At 44.4% G+C, this 20,412-nt stretch overlaps 1 protein-coding gene across 1 annotated transcript in view; it reads right to left on the bottom strand.

Moving 5' to 3' along the window:
* KCNH1 (potassium voltage-gated channel subfamily H member 1) overlaps window positions 1–20,412 on the bottom strand; it is a 386,448-nt gene that overhangs the window by 123,485 nt on the left and 242,551 nt on the right. Inside the window, exon 10 of the mRNA XM_044286155.1 lies at window positions 1,283–1,479. Coding sequence (XP_044142090.1) covers window positions 1,283–1,479 — 197 coding nt within the window. The remainder of the gene's footprint in view (window positions 1–1,282; window positions 1,480–20,412) is intronic.

The raw sequence follows: 20,412 nt of genomic DNA, 5'->3' as shown, positions 1-20,412 counted from the left end.
AAAATATCACCTTTAAAACAATGAACAGAAGGTTTTGTTTCCAACAATTCCCATACAAGTCAATGAGTCACAATCATGGTAAAAGAAACCATTGCGGATGATTATTATTTTTTTTTTGTGTATATAAAAGCTCACATAACAGCGACATATAAAAGCGCAAAAAAAATCTATATAAAAAACTTGTAATTAGAAGTTTTAATCGTCCCCTTCCAAGGGCGTTGGTATCATGGAGGCAGAACATGCAGCTGCTTATGGGCCAATGAGTAGGGGGGGAGGCTCAGTTTTATTTAAAAAATGGAGCCGCGGGCAACAAACAAAGTAGCTTGTCAATATTGTGTACAGTTTTTCTTCTAATTTTAACATATATGCACTTTTTAGCGGAATTTTTTTTATCACTAAAGGGGTTCTCCAAGACTGGGAACCTCTTTGCAGATGGCCAGGCAGGGCTTAAAGAAAAGACTCACCTGCCAGTTCCAGTGGTGAGCTCCCATCTTAGCTACTGGACCAGAAGTGTGACATGCCATCTATCCGCATGTCACCCCTGCCAGCCAATCAATGGCCTCCGGCACACGGCGGATCACACTTCAAGTCCAATTGAAACTGGAATCAGAGGAGAAGGTTGCTGGGTGCTGGAACTGGCCATATATTTCCATTTCTCAGGCCCACCCAATGAAATGGGTACCCTGGCCTACAGACAAATGTGCAACACCCTAAAACTGGCCCTGGGGCACTGTAAATCTACACATACCCCTATCTCCACAGGTCCATCATTGCTTGCAAACCCAAAAGTAAAAAAAAATCAAGAGAGTACTATTATCCTTTGGGCCCTCCTGTCTCAGGGTGGGTTGAGACGAACCAGGACCAGCTGAGGACCCTATATTGTTTTTAGTTATGGCTGGGGACCCTTCATCTCTCATGGAGGGTCTCCTCAATCTTTCCTTACCTAGTACACCCTCCTAGTACCTATCAAATAACCATTTATGGCCATGGCTGGCACAACAGTAGGTTGGTCATGCCCTTTGATCCCTTTTCAGTTAAGCATGTAAGATTTTACACAATCAGAGTCATTCATGGTAGCTTCACTTGAATGGGACGGAGCTGCAATACCAAGGTCAGTCAACAGACAAGAGTGGCGCTGTTTCTCAAAGTAATAAAAACAGACCCAATTACCTTAGCTGTACAATAATCTAATAGTCCTTCATGGTCATCATATTTCTAAAGCACAGTCCAATAACACATCATCATGAAATCCACGGAGAACATAATTTAGAGTCGCACTCACCCTTTTACGCAGGTTATAGGTAAGAATAAGATTTCGGGAAAAGGAATGAGAAAAGGCAGTGTAGAATTCCAGGACTTTCTGTAAGGCATCTCTCTTTATTACGTGAAGATCACAGTACGTCAGAGCTCTAACGTTGGCACACGATGGGGCCAGGGTGGTCTCTTTCCAGAATATGTCTCCAAATACATCACCTTTACCTGCAAAGACATTAGGAATGTTCTTCAGAAACCAATTAAAGGGATTGTATTGCTTACATTTTTTTTTTACTGATTGAAACCACATACGGTACATATTCTTTCTTTCTGATCAGTTTTTATTTTATGATTGTATTTTTTTTAATTCTTTTTTTCTGTACATGATAAGGTGGTCGGCCATCTTGACTGAGCTGCCACTAATAGCATTTAGTGCCACATGGACTATAAGAACCATTAGACCGGAGTTGACTTATTCACTTCTATGACAGAGTGTTGTGGGCATGCACTTGGATCTGTTCATAGGTCATTGTGCAGGGAGGGGGAGGAGGTGAGCTGTGACTGCACTTTTTTAATAAATATAGTGACATAGTGACAAACTATTTTAGAATATATGTAAGAAAAGAAAACATTTAAACAATACAGTGGTCCCTCAAGATACAAAGGCCTCAGGATACAATATTTTTAACGTACAGTGGTCTTTCCTGGGCCATCATATGGTGCAACTAGACTCCACATACAATGACTCAGACTCAACCAATCATTCCTATGGTAAAACCCCAGTATTGGCTGTCTAGTAGCTACTCTCTATAATACAGTGCAGTGCTACATTCCTGTACTGTCCCCTGTCTGTACCAGGATGAGCGGCTCTTTTGGATGTTAGGTGATGGTGGCTCCATTTTATTTTTCTCGTACCCTGTGTGCTATACAGGACCCTGAAGAAGCGCTTGTCCTCATCATAGAAAGTGATTTACAGCTTCCAGCATCTATTCCTGACTGCGATGTGTAAGGACTTGCGGTATCTATCCTAGTTAGCTGCTAATTTTTTCTTAAATCCTCATTTTCTCTCATCTTGGGATGACATTTTGGATCCCTGGAACCAATTACTTGTTTTCCATAGAGTAATGCAATCAAGTTCCAATGGGTTCAAGATACAATGGTCGCCCTAAAGCCAATTAATATTGTAAATTGAGGGACCACTGTATATAACTTTTTTAGATGACACATTCCCTTTAAAACCTTTAATTATCAATACATACTGATGACAGCCATAATGTGGTGCCTGTGGTTATGTAAGTAAAGCTTAGTCCTTGTAGAGCTAAATGTCAGCAACCTTTTATTGAACATTATTTCAACTCCTCACTTATCAGTATGGCTGGGGCTATACGGTGTTCTTGGTACGGGGCACCATCAACGATCACTGGGTAGCAGTGCAGCCACTGATCTGAATGGCACCATAGCACATCTTGCAGGTTACTGCAACTACAACCCCAAAAATGCAAAAAGAATCTGAACCTTGTTAACCAGCAGGTGCGTTACGGTTGGTTGGCAACAGGAATGTGACTTACTATCCTATCCGTCCCCTCCTGGTAAGAGTGGGCTGGTCCTGTCAAAGGAGGAGTAGAGTTAGTTAAAGAGGGTGAGAATGTAGAGAGTGAGGGAGCCTGAGATCCAATTCCCGCTCCTCTAGGCCATGATGACCCCTGAGGCAGCTCATCTAGGAGGAACACTGCCCCAGAGAGCCTGCATGGTACCAGGCTGCAGAAGATCTGTAAACTATGGTGTATTATAGTCAGCAAGTCATCAAGCTATACAGACTCTGATGCACGGTGAGGGGAAACACATCAAGACACCACCACCACAGTTCAAGACAGGCATAGCTAGAAGCCTACATTGTACAGCGGATACCCAGAGCCAAAGGTTACAGAGTACATCCGCAGGGAAGGGAATCAGGAGAGAGACATTATCAGCTAGCAATATTCTGAGTGTCATCTTCTGCCAAATTGCCAGCCATCATACCCCATTATCTGGGAGGAGAAATTACACTTTGTACAAACTGCTGCACTGCAGTCTGTTTTTTGCACTCAGTAAAGATAGACGTTCTATGTTCTATAATCTCTGCCTGGTTCCTTCACATCACTTATTCACTGCACAGAACCTCAGGGAGCAATGTCCTGAGTGAGCACACAGTGACACCATACAACATTTCATGAGGGCCACTACCACTCCCATCCTCTGCACTGGCTCCTCCCTGGCCCGCTGCAATACCACATGTGAATATACTATAGCTATAGTTTTACCTGAGGGGCCCTAAGCGTCCCTCTGCCACAACAGTATTATGTATGATGTATGGTAGGTGGGGCCCTGGTGCAGATTTAGCATTAGGGCCCAGGAGCTTCAGGTTATGCGTCTGAGCAGTGTATATGACAGTCATGAGCCTGGAGTCAAGGCCATGAGGTTTATGAACCGACGGATGTGCAGGATTTAGTGTACTCATGATTATCCAATGGTCTAAGCCAGCGTATGGGAGGACATGTTGAGCTTCTACGTTTATGCATGAAAGAATACTTCCATTCACTGAATGCATGCAGAGATCTAGAAACTGGTGAGAAATGACAGCAGATAAGGTATCATGCAAAACAGACCCATATTAGGGTGCCCGCTAGAAGTGCACAGGCCTCGAGTGGATGCCTCTTAATAACATCTATATATAGAAGTCGTTCATTTTTTATAATACAATTCAGTGCTGAAAGCAACAAACACAGAGCGCAGTGATGACCCACATAATACTTCCTTACCAGCACTGCCAGTGATAGGCGCGCAGCCATAGGTTATGTAACTACGCGCAGTGGAAGGACGGTAACAATACGAAATATCTACAGAGGAAACATAACAGGGGACACAAAGTAACAGACCATAGGAGATGTGGGCCAAGTTCACACAGTGCAGTTTTTAGGATTTTTCAGGCGTCTTTCCAAAGCACTTTCTGAATAGTTTGCTGGCTCTGATTTTCTTCTGCGTGGTGGTGATGTCCTGCCAATCTCTGGTTGCAGTGGAGACAACCAGTACTAACGGTCCACAATGCTCTGGCACTGGCCGTGTGCACTCCGTTTGTGGATGTGGTCCCATTGACTTGTATGGGTCCGTGATCCGCAGAAAGCCCATGGAAGCACTTTGTAGTGCTTCTGTGGGCTTCCGATTCTTGCCTCCGCTCTTATCTGGTGGAACGAGGACCCATTCAAGTCAGCGGGTCCGCATGCGCAGCACGGAGTGCACACAGCCGGTGCCTGTGTATTGCGGACCTGAGCCAGTACGGTTGTGTGCATGAGCCCTAATCTATAGCCAGAAACCGTCCACGAGTCACATGACTGCAGATAGGAACTGACTGTGGATCCTGTGTCGGAACGATGGGACATAATGAAATAAACAAGAATTGGCAGAAGTCTGGGAGCACTTGGCGTTCGCATGGTGGGCACTTTGTAAGGTGAGCAGAGCATCCTTTGTCCTATAGGTTGGAATATCCCTCTAGCACAGTACAAATCTATAATGCAAACATCGGATGGTCTGGAAATTCCAATAGTTCAGGATGGCACAAAAATATTCTGAGAATTCTAATAAAGAATTTAGAATAGCTAAAAATAATGTATTTGGAAGTCCAAATGGTAAGTCAATTTCCTGGTTAAAACACCAAATTACCACTCCATAGATTAATTAGCTTTTGTAAAAATACCAGTCAGGGGATGGAAACATGAAAAACCACTGAGGTCCAGGCAGGGTGGTTAAAACTGTTGCCTTGTAGCACTGGGGCCTTGAGTTCAAAGTTTGTATGTTCTTTCCATGTTTGCATGGAGGGGGGGGGGGGACTCCAGTTTCCACGCCCACTACAAGAATATGCTGGTTGGTTGGCTAATTGATGTGCTTCCAAATTGTTCAAGGAATGTGGGGGAAATCTAGATTGTGACAAGGACTGATAAGAGTGATGACTATCCCTGTCCTGCACTGCAGAAATATGACACAGCTTTAAAGAGACAGGAAATTCTAAATAAGAATGATAAGGTTTTTGAAAAGTACCAGTCAGAGGACGGATTCCTGAAAAGTCATTGATCATCCCACTGGGAGCACTTAAAGGCTATGAACACCTTTGTGGGCAGTTTTTTTTTTCATAATTGCCTTTTACTATTTTGGGGCTAAAAATAATTTTCTCAATTGGTCTTTATTAAAAATTTTCAACAGTTTTCGTTTTACAGGGTAAAGTTTCAGTCTATCTGCAGAATGTCTTGCTTTCCACACTGAACCCATCAGGCTGCTGTTCTGAAAGCTCAATTTATAGTCCTTATCTCTGAACTCATAAATGCTCATTATAGCTATCTTATCAAATGATAACAATATGCCATAAATAAGCATTTATGAGCTGTCATGTCCTCAGAGATAAGGGCTAAACATCCAGTCATCAGAGCAGCAACCTGATGGCTTTAGATTGGAACTGAAAAGAGACACTGAAACTTAAGCCTGCAGAATAGAAACTGTTGAAAATTTTTAATAAAAAAACTATTTAAAAAATTATTTATAGCTCAAAATTAGTAAAATGCAATCATAAAAAAATTGCTAAAGTTGTTGAAAAGCCATTAAAGGGAACCAATCACCTAGTCTGGGGTCACTAAACCACCACCATGCCGTAATGTAGCTGGAGTTTGGGCTTCTAAACTTGAGTATATCAAAGTTGCCCACCCGATCCTGCAAAGTTCAGTAAATGATGATGTATCTTACCAGGAAATGAGTTCAGGACTCCTCTCCAGCAGAGTCCTGAACATGCGCATTGCACAGACGAAGCTTAGGATGATATCCCTTGAGTCACTTCTTATGACCCCGATGTGTAGGGCATCTGCAGTGAAGCAAGGAGTACTGTCCTCAGCTTCATCGGTGCAGTGCACATTCGCTCAGTGCTGCTGGTGATGAGTCCTGAACTCTTCTCACAGAAAGTTACATCTTCATGCACTGAACTTTGCAGGGCTGTAGAAGTTTGATATGGGCAGGTGTGGGACCTTAAACCCCAGTTACATAACAGCATGCTGGTGGTTTAGTGGATCCGGGTGACAGGTTCCCTTTAAGTCAGTCATTATTGTTGAGTGATTGTCATGGTCAGAAGCTGCTGCACTGATTTGTATAGATCCCTCTGTGGATGTGATGGGTCTGGATTACCTAATAGTGGCAGTTGTCTATCGCTACTGCCTCAAAAACACTAACTTGCAAAAGGTTGTGCATTGTAATGCAAAAAAAACATGCTAACATCAACTAATACTGTTTTGCTATGGAAGCAGAGTGGTGGTTTGACATTTCAGACTTCATCTCATCCTTCTTATTATGTAAATTAATTATCATCTTCTGTGCGCTCGCTTATAAAAACACTTTATAAACATTTGTTTAGACATCTGCTGGTATTTGCTGACTCGGAGACAAGTAATGAGTCTTATGTATTGTACAATCACAAATAACACCGGAATCAGCTTTAACGCTAGTACAGACCTCGGCCTTTTTATACATGGGAGGTGCGTATGCCATACGATGGACAGCTGGAGGTGACAGGATTGTTCCACATCAGCAGCAAAGATGTAGCGTTCAGCAGCTGGATACCTGGTCTTACACGCTCAGTTCTATGCACGTAGCTGTGGATCCATGGTTACTAATCTCTTTAAGTAAATGAAATGACGTTTCTACGTAGGTGGTTAATGCAAGGTAAAAGCACTCTTTATTTTTAACATCATGTCATTTTTAGGTTAAAAAAAATACTGATTCATTAACTAATATACTTTTACCTTACATAAAGCGGTTCTCCAGGTTCATAATGGCATTTTGTTTTCATCTGCAGTAACAAATTTTTAATAGGTCCAGCGCCTTGGGGGGGCGCGTTTCTCGCAGTGTAGCCTAAACACTGCATATTTAGGTCCCAAATACTATATCTGCCAATTCCTTCCCCTGTTCTTGGCATCACTGCATCCTGGCAGGAGGTTTACATGCAGAACTTCCTGTTCATATCAGCTTCCTGCTGGATTTTCAAACCAATCCCAGATTGTAATGTTTCTTGCTGTGCCTGCCTCTGCAGTAGTCATGCCCCCTACCCCTCCACTCTCCATGTTAGCTAGGTGGAGCAAGACCTGTGAAACATGACAGAGCAAAGCAGGCTGGGATTGGTTAAAAAACCCAGTAGGAAGCAGATAAAAACAGGAAGTTCTAAATGTAAACTTCCTGCCAGGATGCAGTGATGCTGAGAACAGCGGAAGGAAAAAACAGATACATAGGAGGAAAAATATGCAGTGTTTGGGGTATTTATGTCAATAGGTCATGCGACATAAGGGAAGCAGGTCACCGCTGCAGCCAGAGATTGGTTGCAGCGGTGTCAAAAGAAATGTTGCCATTAGGGGACCTGAGCGAGGCAGCTGAGGTCAGGAAGCGAAGGAGCCATGGCCCAGTGGTAGGAAACAGGTAAGTATGCTTCCCTTTGCTGGTATATCCATGAAGGGGGTTTGCCAACCCCCGCCAAAAGGTGGCCAACCCCTTTAAAGGGAACCTGTCACCTTCCAAAACCGTCCCAAGCCGCCAGCAGCATGTTTCTGATGATGCCTTTTCTTCCGGAAGGCAGATGCAGCAAAAGTACTGAAAACGTTTTATCCTCTGCCCGGCGCGCTTCTCCACACATGCTTGAAGTCACGGAGGCAGCGGCCTCCTTGCTTCAAGTCACGGTAACCACGCCCCCTTCACTGTGACTGACAGCCGTTATGCGCGAGAGTTCGGCTGCCTTTGCCGAACAGCCAAAGCGAAGGGGCAGGGAAGGGGGCATGCTTACCGTGACTTGAAGCAAGGAGGCCGCTGCCTCCGTGACTTCAAGCATGTGTAGAGAAGCGCGCTGGGCAGGGGATAAAACAACAAAAGACCGGCACTCGCTACGATTAATACAATATTATCTTTTTAATTCCCACATAGAAGAACAGATTAAGTGACGCGTTTCGACTACTCTTTCAGGTTTTCATGATTATTATTTACGTAACATTATATTAACTAACTTTTTGTGTGCATTAATTTAAATTATTTAACCACACTAATATACGCTAAGTTGTTATTCCATGCATGTATATGGATTCATCTTTAAATATGTATGTCCGAGTTATAGTATCTTACCCTCTTCTGTGCATTCCAATGCATTTTGGTTTTGCTCGCATGGTTTTCTTATTTTGTTTATATGTTACCATGACTACGTGATGTCACATCCTGTGACGACTGAGCTGGCGGGTTATTTAAATGTATTAGCTTCCTTGTATTGATCTGTTTGACAAAGACTCGTTTTGTTTGTTGAGTCGAAACGCATCACTTAATCTGTTCCTCTATGTGGGAATTAAAAAGATAATATTGTATTCATCATAGCGAGTGACGGTCTTTTTTGCATTTTGATTGTCAACAGGGTCAGAAAGGAATTGTTTGTGTTGCCTTCCTCTGGATCAACTTTGGATTGTAAGTAGGCTGACACTTACTGTCACTTCTTAGCAGTCATCTCATTATAATCACATACATGATTACAATGACAGTTAACACCTATATATAGAGCCACATTCAGTATATGTGATGACCAGAGCTCACCCCCTCACTGCACAATGACCTCTGCACAGGTCACAGAGCATGCCCACAGCATGGTCCCAGAGAAGATAATGAGTCTTCTGCAGTCTACAGGTTCCTGTGGTCCGCGCAGCTGCTAAAATATTATCACACAAGCTGGTAAATATTACAACAGCAAATATTTCCTCAAAACCACACAATACACTGAACTCGTGCGGATGTGGAGTCATTTAAAACATAACTTTTACTTATTCCAAAGATAAAATAAATGAGGCTCAAACAAATAAACATAAATTGGTGAAAAGGAAAAATGAAATAATTCTCACCCCCTCTGGCGTGTGTTGTCGATTCTTTCTTTCCAAGTCCAGAGGGGCAGTAATTATCCTGCAAGTCCTGGATCCTTCTGTCCGTAAATGATAATATCTTGGCGGGGCACTGTGGTTGTTGTAATTTTACATAGGGACAATAGCTCTCACACCCTTAATAAACCCTATGTGTGAGTAGGGAAGGGGCGATATGTCCCTGCCTAACAAACACAGAGCACCCGCCCCTGGGGCGACCCTGTCAGGAACCTGTCCCTTACGTGGCCGTATCCCTAAAAAGCCCTCACTCTATTCCCAACATGACATGTTTCATCCCAGATATGGGAATCATCAGGGGGTTAAATGGGTAAAAAGAAAGGTTTAAGAAAACAAAGACAGAATAATAAACAAAGATACCCTAATCTCTAATCCTCCCCAGATAGGTACAGGGGGAGGGAGGAATAGGAATAAAGAAATATGGGTATTAAACTACATATCATTAGAGATAGGCCTCATGCACACGGACAGTTTTTTTTGCGGTCCGCAAAAACTGTTTCCGTTGTTCCGTGATCCGTATCCGTTTTTTCTTCCGTGGGTCTTCCTTGATTTTTGGAGGATCCACGGACATGAAAAATGAAAAAAAAATCTAAGTCAATTTGCCTTTGAAATGATAGGAAAAAACGGACACGGATCACGGACGCGGATGACATTCTTGTGTGCATCCGTGATTTTTAACAGACCCATTGACTTGAATGGGTCCGTGAACCGTTGGCCGTGAAAAAAATAGGACAGGCAAATAGAGGCGGTAAGTTCGATTTTGTTTTTTTTAAGGTTAATTTCACACTGCTTTTACACTCAGATGCCGCAATCATGTATGAACGCGGCATCTGAGGGGTACAATGACGGGAGGGGGGGGGGGGGCGGCGCTCCTGTGAGATTAGAGAATAAATAGCAGGCAACATGAATTCTATAAAGCTGCCAAGTTAAACCTCCTCATCTCACAGTAGATACCAGTGGTTAGACCATAACTGGTTTCATTTCACCAAAACCAGGAGCAACTAATACCAGATAAACAGGGAAGTGTCCCCATGTGTCTCACCAAGTTGTCAGCGGCGGCTCTGAGCCATGCGCCGCCTCCTCTATTTAAAATATGCCGGCCTGTTCCTAATGCAATGTCCCGCCTACGGTGCTGCTGTCGTGGAACGTATATGGAACGCACTCTAACCGCGTGTTTCCGGGCAGCAAGTAAAGAAGGACCACGTGACCGGAAGACAGGCCTTACAGGAAGCGATGCCGAGAGGGTAGCGTCTATGGTTGCTTAGCGACCTCCTCACCGCTCATCACTCCATAAGGTGGTGATTCCCATAACAATGATCACGTATTTATCACAAGATAAGCTAATTCAACGGATTTATATTGGCTATCGGTATCCTGCCACTGGAATATGTATGTTTTACAATTGCAACGCATCGTCTCCCAGGGTCCCTATTGCGTCCCAGGTTTGGGAATGCCGAGTGGTATAGTGCGGCCTATCTGTTTCTTTATGTGTGTCACAGTGCTCCTACTTTGATACGGCAGCTCCAATCGCAGCGATTGGCCGATCAATGAGACCGGCACATTGCAGCTCAGGACGCTGTAAGAAGCATTGGGGCAGGTCGGGAGTAGGTCAGGGGGAGTTGGCAGGTGCTGAACTGGTCAGCACCGGTCACCTCTGAGGTGAGGCAGGGGACACCAATGTTTTGGGTCCCCTGCCAGCGCTGCGATTGGCTGGAACAACACTCCAGCCAATGGCAGTGCTATTAGCTGTGCTGCTTGTGGCTTGCTGGGACTTGTGGTGCACGCCACTGCGATTTAACCCCTTTCCTGCTGAAAAAAAGAAAGAAGAAAAACATCTGGAATAGCTGTTCCAGATCCCTAAACTACCCTCCGTCCCTGTTCCTATCCCTTCCCGTCCCCCCCTCCCTCTCCCCCAGCCCCCCCCCCCGTCCTTTTTTTACGGACGCCATTTGGTCTTTGCACTTTTTTGGGGCTTTTTATAATTTTTTTGCCATTTTCCAGCTCTGCACCTCTTTATCTGCGTGCGGGCTGTGACCGCCAAGTGCTGTTCAGTGCGTACCTGCCTGATCAGCACCAGCGGATTGTTCTTTGTGCTTTTTTTTTTTAGGGGTTTATATAAATATATATAGAGCTCGATATTCCTATATATATATAGATATAAGTTACATTTTTAGACAGTGTTCACTGTAGAGAATTTTTACACTACAGTTTTTGCACGCACTCACGATCTGTGTGCGTGTGTACGTGCGTGCTGCAGAGCACTGATCAATACTGTCTCCATTAGCATCTGCACATTTTTTAGTTCTTTTTTTTTTTTACAATTTTTGGGTGTGAAAAAAGAACTGCAGTTAGTGGTAGTTATATATATATAAATTTCAGTTAGTGTCAGTGTCGATTTTTGCACGAATGCACCATCTGCGTGCATTTTGCAGAGCACTGTAGTGAATTTTTATACTACAGTTTTTGCACGCACGCACGATCTGTGTGCGTGCTGCAGAGCACCAATCAGTAGTGTGCTCAGAAGCATCTGCACCCTTTGCGTAAATACTGCATTGATGTCCCCTGATGAGCCCACTTCGTGTACTGGGCGAAATGCGTTGGGCTAAAGGGACTATACTATATTTTATTGACCTCTGGAAGCTGAAGGTGTCTTTTGGTTAATTAGGATATAACCAGATACTGCAGACATAGCATTTACCATCTATCTATCTATCACTATGTATTCAGCAATGACCTTGATGTACTCAGCACTCTTTTATTCTGATGTACTCAGCGTTATACCTCTCTATTGTTATGTATTCAGCATGGGTTTATTTTTATATACTCAGTATTTGTTTGTTACTTTGATGTACTCAGCACCTATTATTTATAATTTTTTGTGTTTAGAGTAGGTTATCTAATAGACCCGCTTCAGGGCACCCTACCTAGGTGTCTTTAACATCTGTCTTCTGGGCCATTCAAGGCTTTTAGGAGGTTCCGGAATACGGGATCGCCCTTATCGGGGCGGCTATTCCGGTTTTTTTATGCAGGGGTTTACAGTATAGGGTCAGGATTAGGGAAAGGGCCCGTATCAGACCATCACCACCCTGCCTACAATATTGCCCTATCCCGTATTGTGGAATAGTTATGACCGTTCAGTCTACACTATTTTTGATTCAATAATATATATATATATTTTGTATACTTTGTTTTTGGGTAATATTAGTGTTTATGAATAAAGGCTACGTTTTAATTAGGGTGGTACTCTGTTAATACTCTACATTTCATTTATACTACATTGGCATATTCACCCTCTGACGGGTTATTGTCTTAGCTGTGATTAAAACACTCTATATCTTGCTTGCATATCCACTTTCCAACAACCACTACATATTTTTTTTCTGTGAGACAACTGTTAGGTCAAAAGCGCTTTTTTCAACCCTTAAAATATTCGTAGGGGGGTTCTCTTTCCGAAATGGGGTCACTTCTTGGGGTTTTTCATTTCTGGGGACCTCTGGAAATTTATGTAATGTGGCATGGCAGCTAAAATCCATGTCTGCTTATTCAGACCTGCAAAAAACATATTTTGCACTTTGCCCGTAGAGGCCTGCTGTGCACCAATACAGCAGGCTACGAGCACATATGGGGTGTCTGCAAAATGGGGAGAAAATGGGGAACATATACTGGGGTGCATTTTCTCCTTTAACCCCTTGTGAAAGTGAAAAATTGGGGTCTGCTAGTAATTATTCATTTTTACAAATGTGTGCTTTGAAATGCTTTCACAAGTGTTTGTCTTCTGTGAGACACCTGTTTGCTGAAAAGTACCCTTTTCACCTCTTAAAATGTTTGTACCAGGGGCGGACTGGGCCGGGGGGCAGGGGGGCAATTGCCCCCCGGGCCTCTCTGTTAGCTCATTGTCCTGGCCGGCCGGCCGGCTGGGCTGAAATGATCTGTGACTGAGTCTGTCAGGCTCAGCACTGCGGCCTGCGGAGGGAGACAGGGAGCAGGGGAGGCGTGCGGCCGGCAGCCTATCAGAGAGGCCGCCGGACCGGCGCAGGCGACGCGATGACGTCATCGCGCCGCCTGACTGAGCTGCTGCGCGGCCGTAAAGTAAGGACATCGACAGCAGCGCTGGAGGCGGGACGGGAGTATTTCAGTGAAGGTGCTGGAGGTAGGAGGTAAGTATAAGTCTGACTGGCTTTTTTTTCTTCTTCTTCTCATTTCTGTCACTGATAGGGGGCCCTATCTGGCTACTGGCACATTATAGGGGGGGCCCCTATCTGGCTACTGGCACACTATAGGGGGGGCCCTATCTGGCTACTGGCACATTATAGGGGGGGCCCCTATCTGGCTACTGGCACATTATAGGGGGGCCCTCTCTGGCTACTGGAACATTAAAGTGGGGGGGGGCCTATGGGCTACTGCCACATTATAGGGGGGCCCTCTCGTGGCTACTGGCACATTATAGTGGGGGGCCTATGGGCTACTGGCACATTATAGGGGGGCCCTATCTGGCTACTGGCACATTATATGGGGGGCTATGGCTACTGGCACATTATATGGGGGGGGGCTATGGCTACTGGCACATTATAGGGGGGCCCTATATGGCTACTGGCACATTATAGGGGGGCCCTATATGGCTACTGGCACATTATAGGGGGGCCCTATCTGGCTACTGGCACATTATAGGGGGGGCCCCTATCTGGCTACTGGCACATTATAGGGGGGCCCTATCTGGCTACTGGCACATTATAGGGGGGCCCTCTCTGGCTACTGGCACATTATAGGGGGGGCTATGGCTACTGGCACATTATATGGGGGGGCTATGGCTACTGGCACATTATAGGGGGGGCCTATGGCTACTGGCACATTATAGGGGGGCCCTATATGGCTACTGGCACATTATAGGGGGGTCTCTATATGGCTACTGGCACATTATAGGGGGGCCCTATATGGCTACTGGCACATTATAGGGGGGCCCTATATGGCTACTGGCACATTATAGGGGGCCCTATCTGGCTACCGGCACATTATAGGGGGGCTATGGCTACTGGCACATTATGGGGGGGGGGGTATGGCTACTGGCACATTATATAGGGGGGCTATGGGTACTGGCACATTATAGTGGGGCCTATGGCTACTGGCACATTATATGGGGGGGCTATGGGTACTGGCACATTATATGGGGGGGCTATGGCTACTGGCACATTATAGGGAGGCCTATGGCTACTGGCAGATTATAGGGGGGCCTATTGGCTACTGGCACATTGGCTATGGGGACATTAGCTCAACTGGGGACATTACAAGGGTGTATTTTTGGCACTGTCTATTATAAGGAGAATTATTACTACTGGGAAGGGGGCATTATGGTGGGCTTTATTACTCCCCCATGGTATGAGCCCCTAGTAGCAGCACCAGCCTCTCCCTGCTCTGCTATCCCTCTGCCCCTTCTCCAAATCCTTATTATGATATTTTTCTCATTAGGATAAAACACATCAGCTCCGCCGAGCCCCCGGCCAAAGTGTGGAAGTGGCGTCCGAGATCCCCAAGGGCCAAGCCAAGTAACTGTAAGTGTTCATGTGAAATATGTCTGTTATGCACATATAGCATACACCGTGCCCCACAATATACAGTTTCTTCTGCAAAAGTCATCAGGTGTCATGGGGGGGGGGGGGGGGGGGGACGGACACACAGAGCAGCACCCAGCAGGGAGGAGAGAATACACAGATGCAACACTGTATCAGCCAGAAAATGACACTTTCGGCATTATACCAAAAATGCCATTTTCGGCGGCTGATATATCGGAGCATCCTTAGTCTTTTTTGTTTTCCTGTGTTGTAATTTACATGGCTGACGAAAGTGTCAAGGAGGGGGGGGGGGGGGTCAGGAGGAGGCAGGGGAAATGGGTAAGCAGGAGGGGGGCTCAGTGGGCCTCTGGGTGTTACTTGCCCCCTGGGCCAAAAGTTGCCAGTCAGCCCCTGGTTTGTACGGAGGTGCTCTTTCCGAAATGGTGTCACTTCTTGGGGTTTTTCATTTCTGGGGACCTCAGGAATTTATTTAATGCGACATGGCTGCTAAAATACATGTCTGCCAATTCAGGTCAGCAAAATCCATATTTAGCCGTTAGACTCTAGAGCCCTGCCATGCACCCATACATAACTTACCCCTTGTGAAAGTGAAAAATGTGGGTGTAAAGCAACTTTTTTTGGAAAAAAATAGAATTTTTCATTTTCACAGCCAATCGTTTCCTAATTCTGTGAAACGCCTGATGGGTTAAAGTGCTAACTACACACCTTGAAATATTCTTTGAGGGGTGTAGTTTTTTGGGGGGTTTCCACTGTAGGGCCACCTCAGGGTGTCTTCATATGCGACATAGTTCTCAATTACCATTCCAGCTAAATCTGCTCTCCAAAAGCCATATGCTGCTCCAGTGCAGTTTCTAGGTAAAATTTCTCTCAGGGCGAGTGTCAAACCCCCCCCCCCCCGCGGCGCGTGAAGTACAGTGAGTGAGCGCCGCCGCCCGCAGAGCCTGCCTGTGGGGGGGGACATTAAGTTTAATAAGGATCACTATGGACATTATTTAGAATGGAGGCTGCTGTGGGTGTCATTATAACTGTATAATGTCTGGTAGGCCTAGTCCTGAGTTATATTACCCTGCCCTGTATAATAATGTGCCCTGATACCCCTTATAACTAAGGGGTATCAGGGATGGGTACATTATTCTACAGGGCATGGGCAGGGTAATATAACTCAGCTCAGGACTAGGCCTATCAGACATTATAGTTATAATGACACCCACAGCAGCCTCCATTCTAAATAATGACCATAGTGATCCTTATTAAACTTAATGTCCCCCACAGTGACAGTGGCCCCCATTTGTATGTCTCCCACAGTGGCCCCCGCCCCCCCATTGTAATTAATGCCTCCCCCCCCCCACAGACCATCCACAGTGTCACTGTCCCCATTGTAAAAAAAATTTTGTTTAATTTAACCACATTGCACCCGAGTCGACCCACTGTCCCGGATCTTCACAGCAGGCTTTTCAGCAATCAGCACTGCTCAGGGGCTCAGGGCGGGCGGTAACAGGCAGGCAGTGCGGCGCTAACTCACTCACTGTACGTCACGCGCCTGCGCTGCCTAGTGGGAGGAGCATGCACGTGACGTCAGTAAGTGCCGCCCGCACCGCACGTACCGGAGCTGAGTAACTGGACTCGGTACATACGGACAGAGGACTCGGCACTCGGGCGCAGGTCGCAGGGCAGGCGAGATCTCAGAGGGAGGGAGCCAGGGGGGCGCACGGCACGAGAGTAATAACAGGCAGAGAAACGACAAGAGGGCGCCCCTGCCGGCACCCCCCTTCTAACAGTGCCCCGGGTGGCCGCCCGGCCCTAGAAACAGCCCTGTGCTGCTCCTTCCACTCTGAAGCCTGCTGTGCGCCCATACATCCGTTTTTGAGCACACATGGGGTGTTTCTATAAACTCCTGATTCAGGGTATATAGATTTTGAGGGGTTTTTTTGGCTGTTAACCCTTTATGTGTTGCATAAAAAAAAATCGATTAAAATTTAAAATCTGCTAAAAAAAAGTGACATTTTGACATTTCATTCCCATTTTCATTTAATTCTCATGGATTAACAAAGTTTGTAATATCAGTTTTAAATAGCTTGAGGGGTGTAGTTTCTAAAATGGGGTGATTTATGGGTGGTTCCTAAAGTGACTTCATAACTGAACTGGTCCTGAAAAAAATTGGGGTTTGGAAATGTTCTTAAAAATTTTAAGATTCGCTTCTAAACTTCTAAGCCGTCTAACGTCCCCAAAAAATTAAATGTCATTTTCAAAATGATCCAAACATAAAGTGGACATATGGGGAATGTAAAGTAATAACTATTTTTGTAGGTATTACTATCTATTATAAAAGTAGAGAAATAGAAATTTTGAAATTTGAAAATGTGTCAACATTTTTGCTAAATTTGGTATTTTTTTATAAATAAAAATGTTTTTTTTTTTACTCCATTTTACCAGTGTCATGAAGTACAATATGTGACGAGAAAACAATCTCAGAATGGCCTGGATAAGTAAAAGCGTTTTAAAGTTATTACCACATAAAGTGACATGTCAGATTTGCTAAAAATGCCCTGGTCCTTAAGGTGAAAAATGGCAGGGTCCTGAAGGGGTTAATAATGTCCTTGATGAAATATTCCTTGTTACTCCATCACAATTTGGCCTAAGGGCAGTGGAACACTTCTTGTCTACACGTGGGCAACAATACCAACAGCATAGCCTCTTCATTCTCCAACTACTAGAGTTCTCACTTACCAAAAAATATTTTCTTTTCAACAATAGATTCTACCACCATCTCAGGGGCACTGCGATGGGGAGTTCCTGTGCCCCATCATATGCAAATTTGTTCCTGGGCTGGTGGGAGAACACGTGAATATTTAAAGATAGCTCGTCGATTGATGTAGGCCACATTAACATGTGGTTGCGATTCATCGACGATATTTTTGTAGTATGGAATGGCACGGAAGAGTATTTTTCGACCTGGGTGTTAAGTCTCAATAACAATGAGATCGGACTCAGATTTACTTCTGAGTGCCAACCCACGAAGCTACCATTTCTGGATGTCATTATCATGAAAAATGCAGAAGGCGATCTAGAGACCTCCATTTTTAGGAAACCAACATCTACAAATTCCCTCCTACATTGGGAAAGGTAGTCATCCCTATTCCCTTAAAAATGGGATTCCCTGAGGACAATATGCGCGCTTGAGGAGGAACTGCTCACAAAGAAATTAGTTCCTTAAACAAGATCGGGATCTACAAGATAGGATCCTAGATCGGGAGTACCCACTAAGTACTCTTAAACCAGCATTTAAATCAGCACTTCAAAAGGAGCGTACATCCCTTCTGGTGACTAAATCTGAAACTGGAAGTTTACAGACCGAAAAGGGACTGATTCGTCTTCTTAGCACCTTTGATGAGGGATCAGCCAATGTCAGGGAAATAATTGCTAAACACTGAAACATTTTGTGGATGGATCAGGACATCCGAAAAGTTATTAGTGAACATCCCGGGATTACATACAGGAGGGGTAGGAGTATCAAAGATAGACTTGTACATAGTCATTTTGCGGCCCCCTCAACACTAGTGATGAGCGGCAGGGGCTATATTCCAAATTTGCGATATTTCACAAATATTTTCTAGAATATTCGTCATATATTCGCGAATTCGCGAATTTGAGATTATTTTATTGAATGCGAAAAATCGGCAATGTAAAAATCACGTAATGCAAATTCGTAACGCGAAATACAGGCGTGGGTCGCTTTGGTTACATTTTTCAAGCTGCTAGAAGTTTCGTGAGATTCTCCTGAGACTGGAGAAAATGGTTGGCACGGCAGAACATTACAATAGCTTTCTATGCAGATAGAGCCAAGTGCTCCAATATATTCGCGATTGCGCTAATCGGCAGTGATTAGAATATTTTTTCGCACTACGTGCAACTTCACATTTTAGCAGGTCTGACTACAGATCACTGATTGGTGCACTAAGTATTGTTGTGAACTTGACATTGCTTCCTTCTCATTGGCCCACAAGCAAGAAGCAGAGAGGAATCATGTGTTCAGATGGAAACAAATGCCAAATATTCGATATAACAAATATATAGCACTATATTCTAAATATTCGCGAATTCTCGAAGTGGCGATATTCGCAATAAATATTCGCTATTCGAATATTCGCGCTCAACACTACTCAACACCCAAGACTTGGCTTCAAAAACCTATTAAATTATGCTTTAGGTGCAGTGGCTGCGTAGCATGCAGATTTATAAAAAATTGTAAAACATTCAAAAGCAATGTGACTAACAAAGAATATTTCATCAAGGACATGATTAATTGCAGATCCAGGGGAGTCATCTATAAAATGACACGTGCATGTGGAAAAGAATATATTGGAAAAACTAGCAGGGAATTGAGAAGTAGAGTTGGAGAGCATATTGGCGATGTAACCAATGACCCTATTGATTGCTTCGGAGCCAAAGCCTGGGGTCTAGCCGTATCCAGGTAGGAGCACCGTGACACACATAAAGAAACATATAGGCCGCACTATACCACTCAGCATTCCCAAATCTAGGACACAATAGGGGCCCTGGGGGACGGTGCATTGCAATTGTAAAACTTACATATTCCAGCAGGGAATTGAGACGTAGAGTTGGAGAGCATATTGGCGATGTAACGACAGGGATACACCCATAGCCCGACATGTGAGAAACAAACCTTTAATTTGTTAAACAAACGGGAAGAAAAGGAAATTTGGATAAAAAAAATCCTACAGCGAAAAGCCAAATGGAATTTTTATTTGAAGACTGTTCAACCCAATGTCCTGAACGAGCGTCAAAACTACAGCTGCTTTATCTAAACTAATAAATAATAATTTGGGTGTTTTTTTTTATTTCTGAAATTATAATTTTTTTTATTTAATATTTATTTTGCAATTATACCTGATTTATGTTGTAAGATTATAAAACGTACATATTTCAGTGGCAGGATTCCGATAGCCAATATAAATCCGTTGAATTAGCTTATCTTGTGATAAATGGGTGATCATTGTTCTAAGCAACCTTAGACACTACCCTCAGGGCATCACTTCCTGTAAGGCCTGTGTTCCGGTCACGGCCTTCTTTACTCGCTGCCCGGAAACACGCGGTTAGAGTGTGTTCCATATGCGTTCCACGACGGCAGCACCGTAGGCGGGACATTGCATTAGGAACAGGCCGCCAGATTTTAAATAGAGGAGGCGGCGCATGGCTCAGAGCCGCCGCTGACAACTTGGTGAGACACATGGGGGCACTTCCCTGTTTATCTGCTATTAGTTGCTCCTGGTTTTGGTGAAATGAAACCAATTATGGTCTAACCACTGGTATCCATTGTGAGATGAGGAGGTTTCAAGTAGCAGGTGCAATGACAGGTAGCAGCGATAGCGCCGCACCCGTCATTGTACCCCTTAGATGCCGCGTTCATACATGATCGCGGCATCTGAGTGTAAAAACAGTTTGAAATTAACATTAAAATTAAATCAAACTTACCGCATCTATTTGCTTGCGACGGGCCGGCCGCCACCATCTTGCTTGAAGACATGGAGCGATCACGCCAGCCGGTGTGGTTACCTCTTACGTCACCACGCACAGGATTTCAGCCGAGATCTTCAATCAAGATGGAA

Source organism: Bufo gargarizans, chromosome 3 (genome assembly GCF_014858855.1).
Source record: "Bufo gargarizans isolate SCDJY-AF-19 chromosome 3, ASM1485885v1, whole genome shotgun sequence".
In the NCBI taxonomy this organism is placed as follows: Eukaryota; Metazoa; Chordata; class Amphibia; order Anura; family Bufonidae; genus Bufo; species Bufo gargarizans.
Note: the sequence above shows the minus strand (reverse complement) of the source record. Positions and strands in the feature narration are given on the sequence as shown.